Raw genomic sequence first — 14,119 nt, 5'->3', positions numbered from 1 at the left:
AGAAGTAGGATATCAGGAGGTAGATGGTTTTGTATACCATATGTAGGCAGTACGGCCTCACTGAAGGATTTTAAGGAGGGGAAAACATGGTCAGTTTTGTTTTTGGTAGACTGCTTTGTTAGTAGTGAGGGAAAAGGATTTAAGATGGGCAAAGCTGGAGGAACAGAGATCAGCTAGGATCAGCTACAGATCAACTACTGCACAGATTACAGGAGAAATGATGAGGGTCTGAACTACCAGAGTGACTGTAAGGGTGGGAGGAGAGGCAGATTTGAGAAACTGCAGCTAAAATTAGCAAAATCTGGTGACTACTTTTGGGAAGGATGAAGGGGAAGCAGCATAGAATGGTTCCTGTGTTTCTTGCTTGGGTGACTAGGTGATATTAATTGATTTGGGGAATACAACAGGAAGAGCAGGTTGGGACAGATGATAATGCCCTAAATAATGAAGATGTTAGGTCTGAGTACTTATGGGGAATCAAGCTTGGAGATGTTTATCAAGCAACTGGATTTATGAGATTGAAGCTCATATGAGAAGTCAATGCTGAAATAATTAACTACAAAAGTGGCTAATTCACCTAAGGAGAGACAGAAGCACAGTGATCCAAGTGTGGAATTCAGGATTAGGAAATAATCTGAAGTTCATGACAAATTTTATAAGTTTTTAAAAAATGCTAATAAGCAAAATATAAATTATGTATAGATATTAAGCAAGTCTTACAGTATCAAAAGTTGGAAACTATCTAAAAGTAAAAAAATAAAATAAAATAGAATGGTTAATTATTACAGTATATCCCTTTGGAAAAATATCGTAGTCATTAAAAATGATGTTTAGGCCAGGCGCCAGTGGCTCACACCTGTAATCCCAGCACTTTGGGAGGCCGAGGCGTGCTGATAGCTTGAGCCCAAGAGTTTGACACCAGCCTGGCCAACAAGGAAAACCCCATCTCTACGAAAAATATAAAAATTAGGCCAGGTATGGTGGCTCAAGCCTGTAAGCCTAGCACTTTGGGAGGCCGAAGCAGGTGAATCACCTGAGATCAGGCGTTTGAGAGCAGCCTGCACAATGTGGCAAAACCCTGTCTCTACTAAAAATACAAAAATTAGCTGGGCATGGTGGTGGACACCTGTAATTCCAGCTAGTTGGGAGGCAGAGGCAGGAAAGTTGCTTGAACCCAGGAGGCAGAGGTTGCAGTGAGCTGAGATCGTGCCACTGCACTCCAGCCTGGGCGACAAGAGCAAAACTCTGTCTAAACAAACAAACAAACAAAAATTAGCCAGGTTTGGTGGTGCATGCCTGTAATCCCAGCTACTCAGGAGCCTGAGGCAGGAGAATTGCTTGAACCTGGGAGGCGAAGGTTGCAGTGAGCCAAGATTGCACCATTGCACTCCAGCCTGGGCAACAGAGCAAGACTCTGTCTCAAAAAAAAAAAAAAAAAAAAAAAAAGTTTAGGAAGTTTACAGAGTGTAGAAAAGGTTTATAATAAAATGTTAACTGCTTTCCTACCTTTAAAAAACACTACGAGCTGGGCGCAGTGGCTCACGCCTGTAATCCCAACACTTTGGGAGGCCAAGGCAGGTGGATCACGAGGTCAGGAGTTTGAGACCAGCCTGGCCAAGATGGTGAAACCTTGTCTCTACTAAAAGTACAAAAATTAGCCAGGCGTTGCTGGGTGCAGTGGCTCATGCCTGTAATCCCAGCACTTTGGGAGGCCAAGGCGGGCGGATCACGAGGTCAGGAGTTCAAGACCAGACTGGCCAACATGACGATCCACGTCTCTACTAAAACTACAAAAATTAGCCTGGCGTGCTGATGTGCGCCTGTAATCCCAGCTACTCAGCAGGCTGAGGCAGGAGAATCGCTTGAACCAGGGAGGCAGAGGTTGCAGTGAGCCAAGATCATGCTACTGCACTCCAGCCTGGGCGACAGAGTGAGAATCCATCTCAAAAAAAAAAAAAAAATGTAGCCAGGCGCAGTGGGGGACACCTGTAATCCCAGCTACTCGGGAGGCTGACGCAGGAGAATTGCTTGAACCCTGGAGAGGGAGATTGAAGTAAGCCAGGATCGAGCCACTGCACTCCAGCCTGGGCGACAGAGCAAGACTCTGTCTCAAAAATAAAATAAAATAAAATAAAATAAATAAACACTACATAGGATTTAAACAATATAAAAATAAGAGTAACAAAGTCCGGGCGCAGAGGCTCACGTCTGTAATTCCAACACTTTGGGAGGCTGAGGCTGGCAGATCACAACGTCAGGAGTTTGAGACCAGCCTGGCCAATACGGTGAAACCCCATCTCTACTAAAAATACAAAAAAACTAGCTGGGCATGGTGGCACGTCCAGCTATTAGGGAGGCTGCAGCAAGAGAATCACTTGAACCCGGGAGGCAGAGGTTGCAGTGGGTCGAGACTGCGCCATTGTACTCCATCCTGGGCAATAGAGGGAGACTCCGTCTTAAAAAAAAAAAAAAAAAAGAGAGTAACAAAGTCTGGAAATAAATACATCAAATTGCTATAGAAACGACAAATATAGAAACTTGAGATTGATGAAATTCTTCCTTCTACCTTCTCACATCTTCCAAATTCAGTATATAATGTTATCATAATGGAGAAAATTTTAAAAGAAACAACATTTCCTACCACCTCTAGCGGGACATAGCTAGAGTTCCTATCAAACACAGGACCTGACACACAGGAGCCCCTCACAAAACGCAGTCATGTGCCAATACCTAGATGTGAAGGCAGCTGCTGTAGACGCTCCTCCCTTCTAGAAGCCTGAAGTCTCTCCTGTCTGCCAGAGGCCTCACCATGGCTCGGCCTCCGAGATGCCATCCTGGGCCGGCAGGGCAGGTTCAGCTTCTGCCCCTCGGGGCTCCATTTCACCTCTGGCCGCTGACACTCTGCCCCATGGGCCTTTTTGGGGCTCCTACTCCCCATTCCCACCGGACCACCAGGGGCACTGGGGCCTCACAACTCCCTCATCCCCTGGGAAGCAATTCCCCCAGGACCGTGGGCATTATCCCTCCAGTGGACGTCGGCCCCACAAGCAGAGTTTAAGAAACTGACCCCTCACGGAGGGGCGGCTCCGTGAGATCTCACTGTCCTGACTAGTCCTGCCACCGCCAGGACGCTGGGCCTCTCAGACACTCTATGAGACCCGTCCGAGCCCAGGTGGCAACTGGAGCTGGTTGAACACTACATCCCTACGGAGAGGGCGGAACAGGAGAGAGGAGTAGCAGGAGAAGGGAAAGGCAGAGGGGAGGGTGCAGAGGAAGAACCCGCGAGTTTCGATGGAGGCTGTGGCTGCGCGTCGATGCTCGACCAGGACGCCGGAGATCCGGCGCGGGTACCAGAAGCCCGAGAGCCCGGGAGGTGGGGAAGGGTCCTGCAGCGGAAAGGCCTCTTGGACGCTCCGCCCGAATCTCGGTTGTGAGCTTAAATGCCCAGCTCTCATATCAAGGAAGCGAAGGCACCTTCAGCCTCCTGAGGTGATACCAGCGGAGGCCGCTGCTAGGAAGCCTGAGAGCGCCCACTGGCGGCCCTGTCCCAAGATAGGCTCCGTGCCTGGGCATACTGGCTCCCAGAAACCATGCTCATAGTTTGTTCATTCACCCAGAGGGTGCTGAGTCCTAACCAGAAACTAAGCGCAAGTTACTGACGTTGGGGCAGTGAACTGGGTACCAGGTTCCTTCCGTCTGAAAAGACATATTTAAGCCACAAGTTACAACCTACTGTGAAAAGCGCTGTGTGTGGGGGTTGGGGAAGCAGTGATAAGGGCACTCATTGCAGCTTGGGAGAGTCAAGGGAGGTCTCCAGAGGGGCACCAGCCACAGTAGCAAGACAGAAGTAGAACGGATGCGATGGTTTTTGATGATGAAAAGTTACCATCTGACGTCTTCTGGTTCCTCTGAGACCTGCTGGCTGCTGGGGGTGGAGGGGAAAAGAAGTTGAGGGGGCCTTGATCTTGGACTTCCCAGCCTCCAGAATTATGAGAAATAAATGCTTGTTGTTTAAGCCAGAAACAAAAAAAAAAAAAAAGAAAAGAAAAAAAGGTTAAATGAGATAATAAATGTTCGAGTATAAATGTGTTCCACATCACGGAGGAGCAAACAAAATTACATTATTTAATTTTTCTAAATTAAATTAGATCTGGCTCACAACCCCATTTAGTAGGGTGGAAAGACAACCAATATCAACTATTTATTGGGGCCCATTTCCCTCTTTAGCATGTTGTACACTGACAAAAAAAAAAAAAAAAAAAAAAAAAAAAAAAACTTAGAAAATAGCCCCTGGGCCTGGTGTAGTGGCTCAGGCCTGTAATCCCTTAACTTTGGGAGGCTGAGTTGGGAGGATCACTTGAGCCCAGGAGTTGGAGACCAGCCTGGGACTAGACTCCATCTTTAAAAAAAAAAAAAGAAAGAAAGAAAGAGAAGGAAGGAGGGAGGGAGGGAGGGAGGGAGGAAGGAAGGAAGAAGGAAGAAGGAAGGAAGGAAGGAAGGAAGGAAGGAAGGAAGGAAGGAAGGAAGGAAGGAAGGAAGGAAGGAAGGAAGGAAGGAAGGAAGGAAGGAAGGAAGGAAGGAAGGAAGGAAGGAAAAAAAAAAAAAGAGACTCTGGTCTTCAGTCTGTCATGGTCGCTCCTGGGATGACCCTTCTTTAAATCCATATGATGGTCCATTCAAAGGCAGGCACATTCATAGCATCTCTGCCAAGTATGCACACTAGATCTCTGCAGTTCCCAAGACAAAGTGCTAGATGCTTAGTCCCAAAGCCATTAAATCAGCACTCCCTATCAGAAGTCATGGCCAGGCGTGGTGTCCTCAAGCCTGTAATCCCAGCACTTTGGGAGGCTGAGGTGGGCGGATCACCTGAGGTCAGGAGTTCAAGACCAGCTTGGACAACATGGTGAAATGCTATCTCTAATAAATATACAAAAATTAGCCAGGCATGTTGGCAGGCGCCTGTAATCCCAGATACTTGGGAGGCTGAAGCAGAAGAATCGCTTGAACCCGGTAGGTGAAGTTAGCAGTGAGCTGAGATTGCTCCACTGTCATACAACTTTATCCAGATTCTGTGTGAAGGGGAATTTAGTTTAGCTGGGTGGTTTTTTTTGGTTTGGAAACACAAAATCCACCATCAATCCCATGAGACAGGACAGGTGTGGTGGCTCATGCTTATAATCCCAACACTGGGAGGCCCAGGCAGGTGGATCACTTAAACCCAGGAGTTCGAGACCAGCCTGGGCAACAATGCAAAACACTGTCTACAAAAAAATACAAACATTAGCCAGGTGCGGTGGTGTGTGTGCCTGTAGTCCCAGCTACTCGAGAGGCTGAGATGGGAGGATCACTTGAGCCTAGGAGATCAAGGGTGCAGTGAGCTGAGATCACGCCACCGCATTCCAGCCTGGGTGACAGTGAGACCCTGTCCCAAAAAGACAAACAATCATATGAGACAAGAAATCCAGTATTCCTGGAAGAAAACTGAGCAAAGTTATCTTTTTATCCTACTAGTCATCCCATCTGGCAAGGAGTAGGAGACAGAAACTGGTAAATTATCTTGCCATAATGTAAATTAACAAGCACAGAATAAGTGTTGAGTATTTCCTTCTCTGTCTTCCATCAGGACTCAATTTACCTTCTTCATCTAGTGGTTGCAAATTCAAATACCACACAGATAATATAAATTAGTAAAAATAGACAAGTGGAAGAAAACAAAATCACAGGCACAATGATCAACAGTAACTAGCCCTTAGTTTTGGCATTAAACTTTTTTTTTTTTTTTTTGAGACATGATCTCACTCTGTTGCCCTGACTGGAGTGCAGTGGCATGATCATAGCTCACTGCAGGCTTGAACTCCTGGTCTCAAGCAATCCTCTTGCCTTGGTCTTCCAAAGTGCTGGGATTACAGGTGTGAGTAGTCACCATACTCAGTCTTGGCATTTACTCTAAAAACAAGGTGAGAACTGCAGTGAACTGGAGAGCACAAGTTCATTCCAGAGGGAGCAATTGCTACTTAGCTCCAAATAGCCTTTACTTTGTGGGAACGTAAGTCCAGTGTTGCCAGATTTTAAGTTGGAAATAATATTATATACAATCTACTGATTTACAATAGTGGCTACTCATTCAGGTTTTTCTAAAAAAACACCGTTGGTCACAGTTAAAAAGCACTGTCTGGACCAAATGTTACACATAAGTAGCTCATCTTGATGCCCTTCAATGGTTTCAGCTGCTACATATATGCTGCTAGATGTCAAATCTACATCCACCCCTCCCCACAGACTGTTCTCCCAAGCTTCAGATCCATGTATCTGTCCCTTGCCTAGCTTTACCTTGAGGTGACATCAGAACCTCAAATTCAAATATCTAAAATGGAACCCATCACCACCCCCCAACCACCCTAACTTGGTTCCCAGGTCTTTTGTTTCTTATCTCAGTGAAATTGCACCAACAAACATCCAGTTTCCCAAGTCAGAAATCTTGGAGTCACCCTCAATTTACTCTCTCCCCCAACCCATCCTATTGGTAAACAAGTCTAATCAATTTTATCTCTGCAATTCTACTTGAATCCATATTCCCCATGCCCACCATCACTGCCATGGTTCCAGTCTCACTTCAGTTTTTCTTTAACTGAAGCAAGACTCACCTAACCTCTTGCCTTTCGTGTCTCTACCCTCACTAGAATGTTATTTCCAAGACACAAACTTCATCTTCTCACTTCCCTGTTTAAAACTTTTCAGTGGTTTCACATTGAAAAGTGACAGAGTTCCAACTTCTTAGCTGGGTGTACAGGGGCTTTGTGATCTTGTCTTTCTAGGTTCATCTCCTACCGTTTCCCCAACCCCCAAACAAAACTACAGCCACACTGAAATACCTTCAATTTCCATAATGGGTCACAGTTTCTCTGCCCTAGCACATTTACACAGGCTGTTCCTACTGCCTGATTGTCCTCTCACTCCCTACACTACATCCTCACTTTCTTGGTTCCTCAAATCAAGCATGAATCATCTCCTCTGGGAAGCACCCCTCACCATCAACCTCCTTCTTCGGACTGGTGGGTATCTGTTCTCTGGCCCCATAATACTCTGTGCATATCTCTATTTTCATTATCTATTACTTCACTGATCCCCCAATGAAATGGGACCTAGTTTAGTGCAGAGACTCTATCTTCCTTCTCCAGTTTCAAGTCTGAGCACAATACCTGGTCCATAATAGGCATTCAACAAATGTTGCATGAATGAATCAATCAGTCTAGTCCAACTCATGGTACCAAAGGAGAAACCTCTCTTGGTTTCTCAAGATCATGTGGTGGATCAGTGATGGAGCTAGAGAACCCAAGTCTCCTCACTTTCAGCTCAGCACACTTTCCACCAGAACAAATTAGCTTTTAATGAGGACAGGGATTGAAGTGTGGCCCTGAAAGGAAGGGCCGACATGGAACAAAGTGGTGGTTTTAGGGGAAAATGGAGGAAATAAGAAAGGCAAAGCATATTTATTTGTCATCCTTAACATGAATGCTTCACAGTTCACAGCTGACATAAGCATAAGAGGGGATAGCTTCCAACCATTAAAGACAGAATGAAGCTTATAATCAGAAACTTTAAATAGAAATTTAATACAGCATACATTATGTACCAGGAATTATTCTAAGCATTCACATTTATTCATTTAATCCTTGTTAAAAATGCTTGTTCCCCGGTGCCATAAAGAAATAGCACTTGAATATAAATTAAATTTCCTCAGCAAGGTCATTTTTACTTTCTGCAGAAAGGGTACACTCGCCAGCAGTTTTGCCATGAAGAGTATACCGAACAAAGGAGGCAGGGTCATTTATAGCCTGACACATCCACCCTACTGCTGTGTCCGGTTTCCATTGGCTGTAACGGGACCTCACATTCTGTATTTGTCCTGACTGGCTAGCAACTTAGAACTTTTTAAAAAGAGGCAAAGGCAGAGGAGAACAAAGGAAGGAGGAAGTTAACTTGTGGAATGCTGAGAAAGGTAAAAACACCTTCAAATACAGAAGAGGAACAGGCTATGACCTAATGCTAGCTTGGACCGATATAAGCATGCCAGGGCAAATATTTAGGCTAAACTGTGGAAACTAAGAACATAAAGTACATTGACTTCTTTATTATGGCTAGCAGATATTTAAGAATGTTAGCACAGGTATTTGAATAAATTTTGCTTCTAAGAGAAGTTACTATTTATTCCTAATTAGACGGAAAGGAAAGTCTTTGAAGAGGAACCACTACTTTACCTTTTACATCCTCAAAACAACCCTATGTAGTAAGTAATAATATTATTGTGCTGGGTACAGTGGCCCATGCGTGTAATCCCAGCTACTCGGAGGCTGAGATGGGAAGCTCTCTTTAACTCAAGAGGTCAAGACCAGCTGGGGCAATACAATGAGACCCCACCTCTAAAAATAACATGCTGGGCAAGATGGCTCACGCCTATAATCCCACCACTTTGGGAGGCCAAGGCAGGAGGATCCCTAGAGCTCAGGAGTAAAGACCAGCCTGGGCAATATAGAGAGATCCTGTCTCTACAAAAATAAAAAATATAAAAATTAGCTGGGCATGGTGGCACATGCCTGTGGTCCCAGCTACTCAGGAGGCTGAGGCAGGAGGAGCACCTGAGCCCACGAGGTTGAGGCTGCAGTGAGTTGTGACCACACCACTGCACTCCAGTCTGGGTGACACAGTGAGATGCTGTCTGAAAATAACAGTAATAATAAATATCTATAAAATAAAGATAATGATATCTTATCAAACTACTGCCTCATTTCAGTGCACTGAAAAGATTAAGTAGTTTGAGTTTTCACAGGTAGCAAATGACAGAGCTATGATTTGAATAAGGCAGTTAGGTGCTAGAATCCATGTACTTAACCACAATGCCTGAAACATAATTCTGAACTGGGCAATCAAAAGGGGATCACCCACATTTCACCGAGTGAAGCAGGAATTGCCTGATGGAGGAAATTTTTTTTGGTTCTAAATTCAGGAAGAAGGCTGTTAAGCCCGGGCCTCTGTGGGGGATGGGAGTTCTTTGTTCTGTGATGCAGTGATGACCTCAGGGTAAACTGCCACAAGGCTAAGGGAAATGGAATGGCTGCTGGAGGACCTGCTCGGGGCTAAGGGGGATATGGGGCTTCTCTGGGGCCAACTGACCCATACCCTAGCCTGCAGACACTGCGGCAGCAGCTGCTTCCAGAGTCCAGGAAATCTGGTGACACTATTCTTATTCATGGTTTGGCAGATTCGGAGATGGTGGCAGCTTGGGAGGTTGCGACAGCTTCATCCCTGGTGCTCTGGGAATATGGTGCAAGGCAAGGTGGGTGACCTGTGACTGTACAGCTGGATGAATGACTGCTGACACCACATGTGAGGTCATTGGTATGAATGTGGGCCCAGGTGAGTGACTATAAGCCCTAGATGTGAGGCTGGGTGAGTAACCACTGACATTAGATTTGAAGCCAGGTGAGTGACCATGGACTCTAGATATAGGGCTATGTGAGGGAATAGTGATCTCCAAATGAGGACTGGGTAATGACCATTAATACTAGATGAGCAGCTGTGTAGGTGACTGACCACACGTGGGATTGGTGAGTAACTGTCCACTTTGGATATGGAGCAGACTGAGTGCCTTGTAACAAACCCTGTGTATCCAAAAAGGCTTCATGCCTGAGAGTATCTTTCTCTACTTCCCAGGACCTACCACTTCTGCACCATGTGGCCTTCCTTGATCGCCTGTGCAAGCAGAAATCAGAAGTGGAGGAAGAAGGGGAAGAAGAGGAGGAAGAGGTGGAAGACAAGGCATCTCTGGATCCACTGAAGCCATGTTCTCCTATCAAAGCAGCTCCCACTGGAGAGCAAGCCACTCCAGCCCCACCCCAGCCATCCTGTGGTTCTGAGGGCCTCCTCAAGGCCACAGGGATACCAGAGCAAACAGTCATGCAGCCTGCGAGCCCTTCAAGATCCTTCCCCATCTTCCAGATTCTGACCAGCTTTCCTGTGAGGCACAAGATAGCATCAGGCAACCACCGGCAGCAGAGAAAAAGCCAGCTCTTCTGGGGTCTCCCCTCTCTGCATAGCGAGTCCTTGGAGGCCATCTTGCTGAGCTCAGGTGGCCCCTCTCCTCTGAAGTTGTCTGTTTGTTCTTCTGTCTTCTTCAACAAGCTTGCCTTCCTACCTAGGTCCAACCTGTTGCTTCCCCGGGATCACTCCTCAGCCCAGTTTTCTACCCATGAGGCCCATACTATGGAAGATCTAGAAGGGATGGCCCCCGATCCTCAGTTGCTTCCACCTCCATCTTCTCCTTCTGTCTCATCACTACCCCTCCATCTGAGGCCCTTCCCTGTGGACCACAAGGGAGTTTTATCTGGCGCTGAGGTACCCACACAGTCCCCTGGAACCAGCCCCCTAGAAGTTCTCCCTGGATATGAGACTCGGTTGGAGACCACAAGACACAAAAAGATGCCCCAGGCTTTTGAGCCTCTGATGCCACCCCCCTGCCAATTCCCAGCTTCTCTGTCAGAACCCAAAAAAGTTAGCCCTGAAGGAGGACTTACTACATCTAAGGACTTCTTGGGAACCATGGGATACAAAGAGAAACCTCAGGCCTCTGAGTCTTCAATGCCAGTCCCTTGCCCTCCCCTGGACTCCCTGCCAGAACTCCAGGGAGAGTGTTTCCTGGAAAATCCATCCAGATATAAGCCCCAGTGGGAATGCAGAGAAAACTCAGGAAATCTCTGGGCTTTTGAGTCTCCAGCCTTGGACCTCAATCCAGGGCTCTCTGGAACCAGCCCTGAATGTGTCCCACCAAGATCTGAGACACCATGGAAGGGCATGCAGAGTAGAGAAAATATTTGGGTCCCTGCAGACCCAGTTTCACCTACCAGCCTTCCCTCAGTCCCCCTCCTGGAGTCTCTAGTAATAGGCCTCCAGGGAGTCCTGTCTGAATCCAAAACTTTGTGGGAGACCATGGGGCAGAAAGAGAACCTCTGGGCATCTGATTCCCCAGACCCTGTTCATAGCGCATCTCCAACTTCCCTTATGGAACCACACAGAGTCAATCTTGGGGAAGCCCTCACTACATCAGAAGCTACATGGAAGGACACTGAGCATTCCAGGAATTCCTGGGTTTCTAGGTCTCCATCTCTGGCTCTCAGCCCACTCCCAGCTCTTGCACCGGAGCCATTCAGAGTTAGATCCATGGGGGTCCTGTCTGATTCTGAAGCTAGACATGGGAACATACGAAAGAGAAAGAACTCCTGGGCCTCTAAGCACCCAGTTTGTAACTCACCCCAAGACCTGCATGGAGTCAGCCCTCTGGGAGTCTGGTCTGATTCTCAGTCTACTGTAGGGGAAATGGGGCAAAAAGAAAACTGTGTTCCTGTGTTCCCAGGTGGGGGCTCCAGTCCATCCTCAAACTCTGTTTCAAAGTCCCACATAAGTGAGCCTATCGCAGACCAAAGCAACTGTAAGCCTGATGGGGAAGCAGTGGAGCAAAGAAAGAACCACTGGGCCACTGAGCTCCCAGCCCCCAGGTCACTCTGTACTCCTCTACCAGAGCTACACATTGACCTTGAATTTGTGTGGAGAAATGTGCAACAAAGAGAAGTTCCCCAAGGCCCTAGCCCTCCGGCAGTGGATCCCCTACACCCAGTGCCCTGGCCTCCCACCCTAGCTGAAGCTGTGAAGATTGAGCACACTCATCCTGGTCTACCCAAGGGACAGAAGTGCCCAGGGGTTAAGGCAGAAGTCCCACACTCCCAGAGAGGGACTGTCCCAGAGGTGCTCACCCATCCTAGGATCCATGCCTGGCAGTGGAGTAGAGAGTTGAAACTCAGGCTGAAGAAACTGCAGCAGAGCTCTGCCTCCAGAGCCCCTGGACCAAGTCAATCATTTTGCAGGTCCCCTATTCTGAGCTCCACAATTCCAGACTCCTGGGGACTCCCTTCCTGCCCACCACAGCAGATTCATCCCCCCAGTCCATGCCCCCACTCTTCAAGTTGTCATCCTCAAAAAGTTCAGGGCACAGTACCTCAGCCTGTCCAGTCCTCCCACTGTCATCACTCCCAATCCTCTTCCCAGCCTCAGTCACAGGAGTCTGGCAGGGCAGAACAAGGACCTCAAAGAGGGGAGAAAATGAAGGGGAAGATGGTGAGCCAGGTCCCATTCCAAGGGTCATTTGTACACATGGAGGCTGGTGTGAACTATCCATCTCCAGGCCCAGGAGAACCCTCAAACTCTAAGGTTCTGGTCTCAGACAAGAGAAAGGACAAGGCTTCAGCCTCATCCTCAGCCAAAAAAAGAGAGCACCCTAGAAAACCCAAAGCAGGAGACCATAGAGGAGGGACTGCAAGGTTGGGGTTATCCACAGTCACAGGGAAGAACCACCCTGCCCAGGCCAGAAGCCTAGTAGAGGCCCCTGTAAGCACATTTCCTCAAAGGTCTCAACACAGGGCTCAGAGCTCTCAACACACTGCTCTTCCCCAGCTGCTTCTCCCCAAAGCTTCAGGTCCCCAGGATCAGCCAGAGGCAGGTCTGAGAGCAAGTGACATCCTGACCCCTCACCACTGTAAGCACTGTCCTTGGGCCCACATGGAGAAACATCTCTCCTCCCCGACCCTCAAGGCTTCCCTTACCAGGGGTTTCCAAAAGGTGTTAGCCAAATGCCTGGGTAACCATCGACCCCTACCCACCAAATCTAGTCAGTAGAGAAAAGGCTGGTAATACTGGCACTTGGTATGCCAAGACCTGAAGCCAAACCAGGGGGATGGTGGGGATGTGGAGACAAGAAATGGAAATTCTAATAAACTAGCTGAATTAGACAAATCCCATTCATGTCTTCTTTGGAATCCAGGGTACTGAAAATGTCAATTCCCAATTCTGCTGCAGCCATATCCCCTCAGATTCAAGTCCCAGAAGTACAGCACTCAGGATTCTGCAGACTCTCTTTTATGGATCTTCACAGATGATCACATCTGGAGTCCACACAACCCTACTCTACAGGGTGAGGCTACAAGGCCAGGTCAGCATAGCCCAGAGCCGCCCTTGAGAGGGAACGATTTCACAGCATGTGAACAAAAAACTACATCCATTCACATGAGCACAGGTAGCCTGAGTCTAGGCCACTGTGCTTGGTCCTGGGTATTCTCTTCTTCATCCACTTGACCCATAAGTTCTCCACGTATCTTTTTGACCATTTCTTCTCAGCCCTCTGCTCTTTTCTCTCCCTGGGTTAGCTCATCCATCTCCAAGGCCATGAAAACAAGTGCCTTTTAATATGTCTAGTAAACATCTGGATGTCTATAATCACCTGGTCATATCCTCTACCCATTTTCTAACGCACTATTTGTTGGATATTGTATTAGTCAATGTATTACACTTTTCTACAACTGCTATAACAAATTACCACAAAACAAATTTATTTTGTCAGAAGTCTGACACAGAGCCTGGGTGCAATGGCTCACATCTGTAATCCCAACGCTTTGGGAGGCTGAGATGGGCTGATAGCTTGAGCCCAGAAGTTTAAGACCAGCCTGGGCAACATGGCAAACCACTGTCTCTACAAAAGAAGAAAAAAAAATTAGCTGGGCATGGTGGTGCACGCCTATAGTCCCAGCTACTCGGCAAGGTGAGGTGGGAGGATCACCTGAACCAGAGAAGTCAAGGCTACAGTGAGCCACTGCACCACTACATTCCAGCCTGGGCAACAGACCCTGTCTCCTACCGGCAAAAAAAAAGTCTGACACATTCCTCACAGGGCTAAAATCAAGGGGTTGGCGGGTCTGCATCCTTTTCTCTAGGCTCTGGGTAGGATTCACTCCTTGCCTTTCCCAGTTTCTAGAGGCTGCTCACATTCCTTGGTTACTGATCCCCTCCTTCTATCTTTAAAGCTAGCAAAGGCAAGTCAAGTTCTTCTCACAGTATATCACTCTGACCTCTTCTGCCTCCCTCTTCCACTTTTTTTTTTTTTTTTTGAGACGGAGTTTCACTCTTATCACCCAAGCTGCAGTGCAATGGCACAATCTTGGCTCACTGCAACCTCCGCCTCCTGTGTTCAAGTGATTCTCCTGCCTCAGCCTCCTGAGTAGCTGGGATTACAGGGATG

The 14,119-nt window shown here is 47.4% G+C and overlaps 1 protein-coding gene across 5 annotated transcripts; it reads left to right on the top strand.

The window, feature by feature from the left end:
- The first annotated feature begins 7,940 nt into the window (after positions 1–7,940).
- Positions 7,941–12,845, top strand: C16H9orf131 (chromosome 16 C9orf131 homolog). 5 transcript variants are annotated; one of them, XM_010385818.2, is made up of 3 exons: positions 7,941–7,999; positions 9,260–9,334; positions 9,712–12,845. In XM_010385818.2, exons 1-3 carry the CDS (start codon positions 7,988–7,990, stop codon positions 12,721–12,723), a joined length of 3,099 nt encoding a protein of 1,032 aa, XP_010384120.1. In that variant the 5' UTR covers positions 7,941–7,987; the 3' UTR covers positions 12,724–12,845. The 5 variants fall into 5 exon arrangements, with proteins under 5 accessions (XP_010384120.1, XP_010384122.1, XP_010384117.1 ...); XM_010385820.2 differs by lacking the exon at positions 9,260–9,334; XM_010385815.2 differs by lacking the exon at positions 7,941–7,999 and having other exon boundaries at positions 9,084–9,334.
- The last annotated feature ends 1,274 nt before the right edge of the window (positions 12,846–14,119 follow it).

The sequence above is a fragment of the Rhinopithecus roxellana genome, chromosome 16 (assembly GCF_007565055.1).
Source record: "Rhinopithecus roxellana isolate Shanxi Qingling chromosome 16, ASM756505v1, whole genome shotgun sequence".
Classification (NCBI taxonomy): Eukaryota; Metazoa; Chordata; class Mammalia; order Primates; family Cercopithecidae; genus Rhinopithecus; species Rhinopithecus roxellana.
The sequence above is the reverse complement of the archived record's forward strand: the minus strand, read 5'-3'. Positions and strand labels throughout refer to the sequence as shown.

Bases quoted from the DNA above. Each gene is read 5' to 3' on its own strand.
- C16H9orf131 (XM_010385815.2), top strand. From the start codon at position 9,104: ATGGAATGGCTGCTGGAGGACCTGCTCGGGGCTAAGGGGGATATGGGG. The intron at 9,335-9,711 runs GTGGGTGACCTG...TCTACTTCCCAG, and splicing joins GGAATATGGTGCAAGGCAAG to GACCTACCACTTCTGCACCA.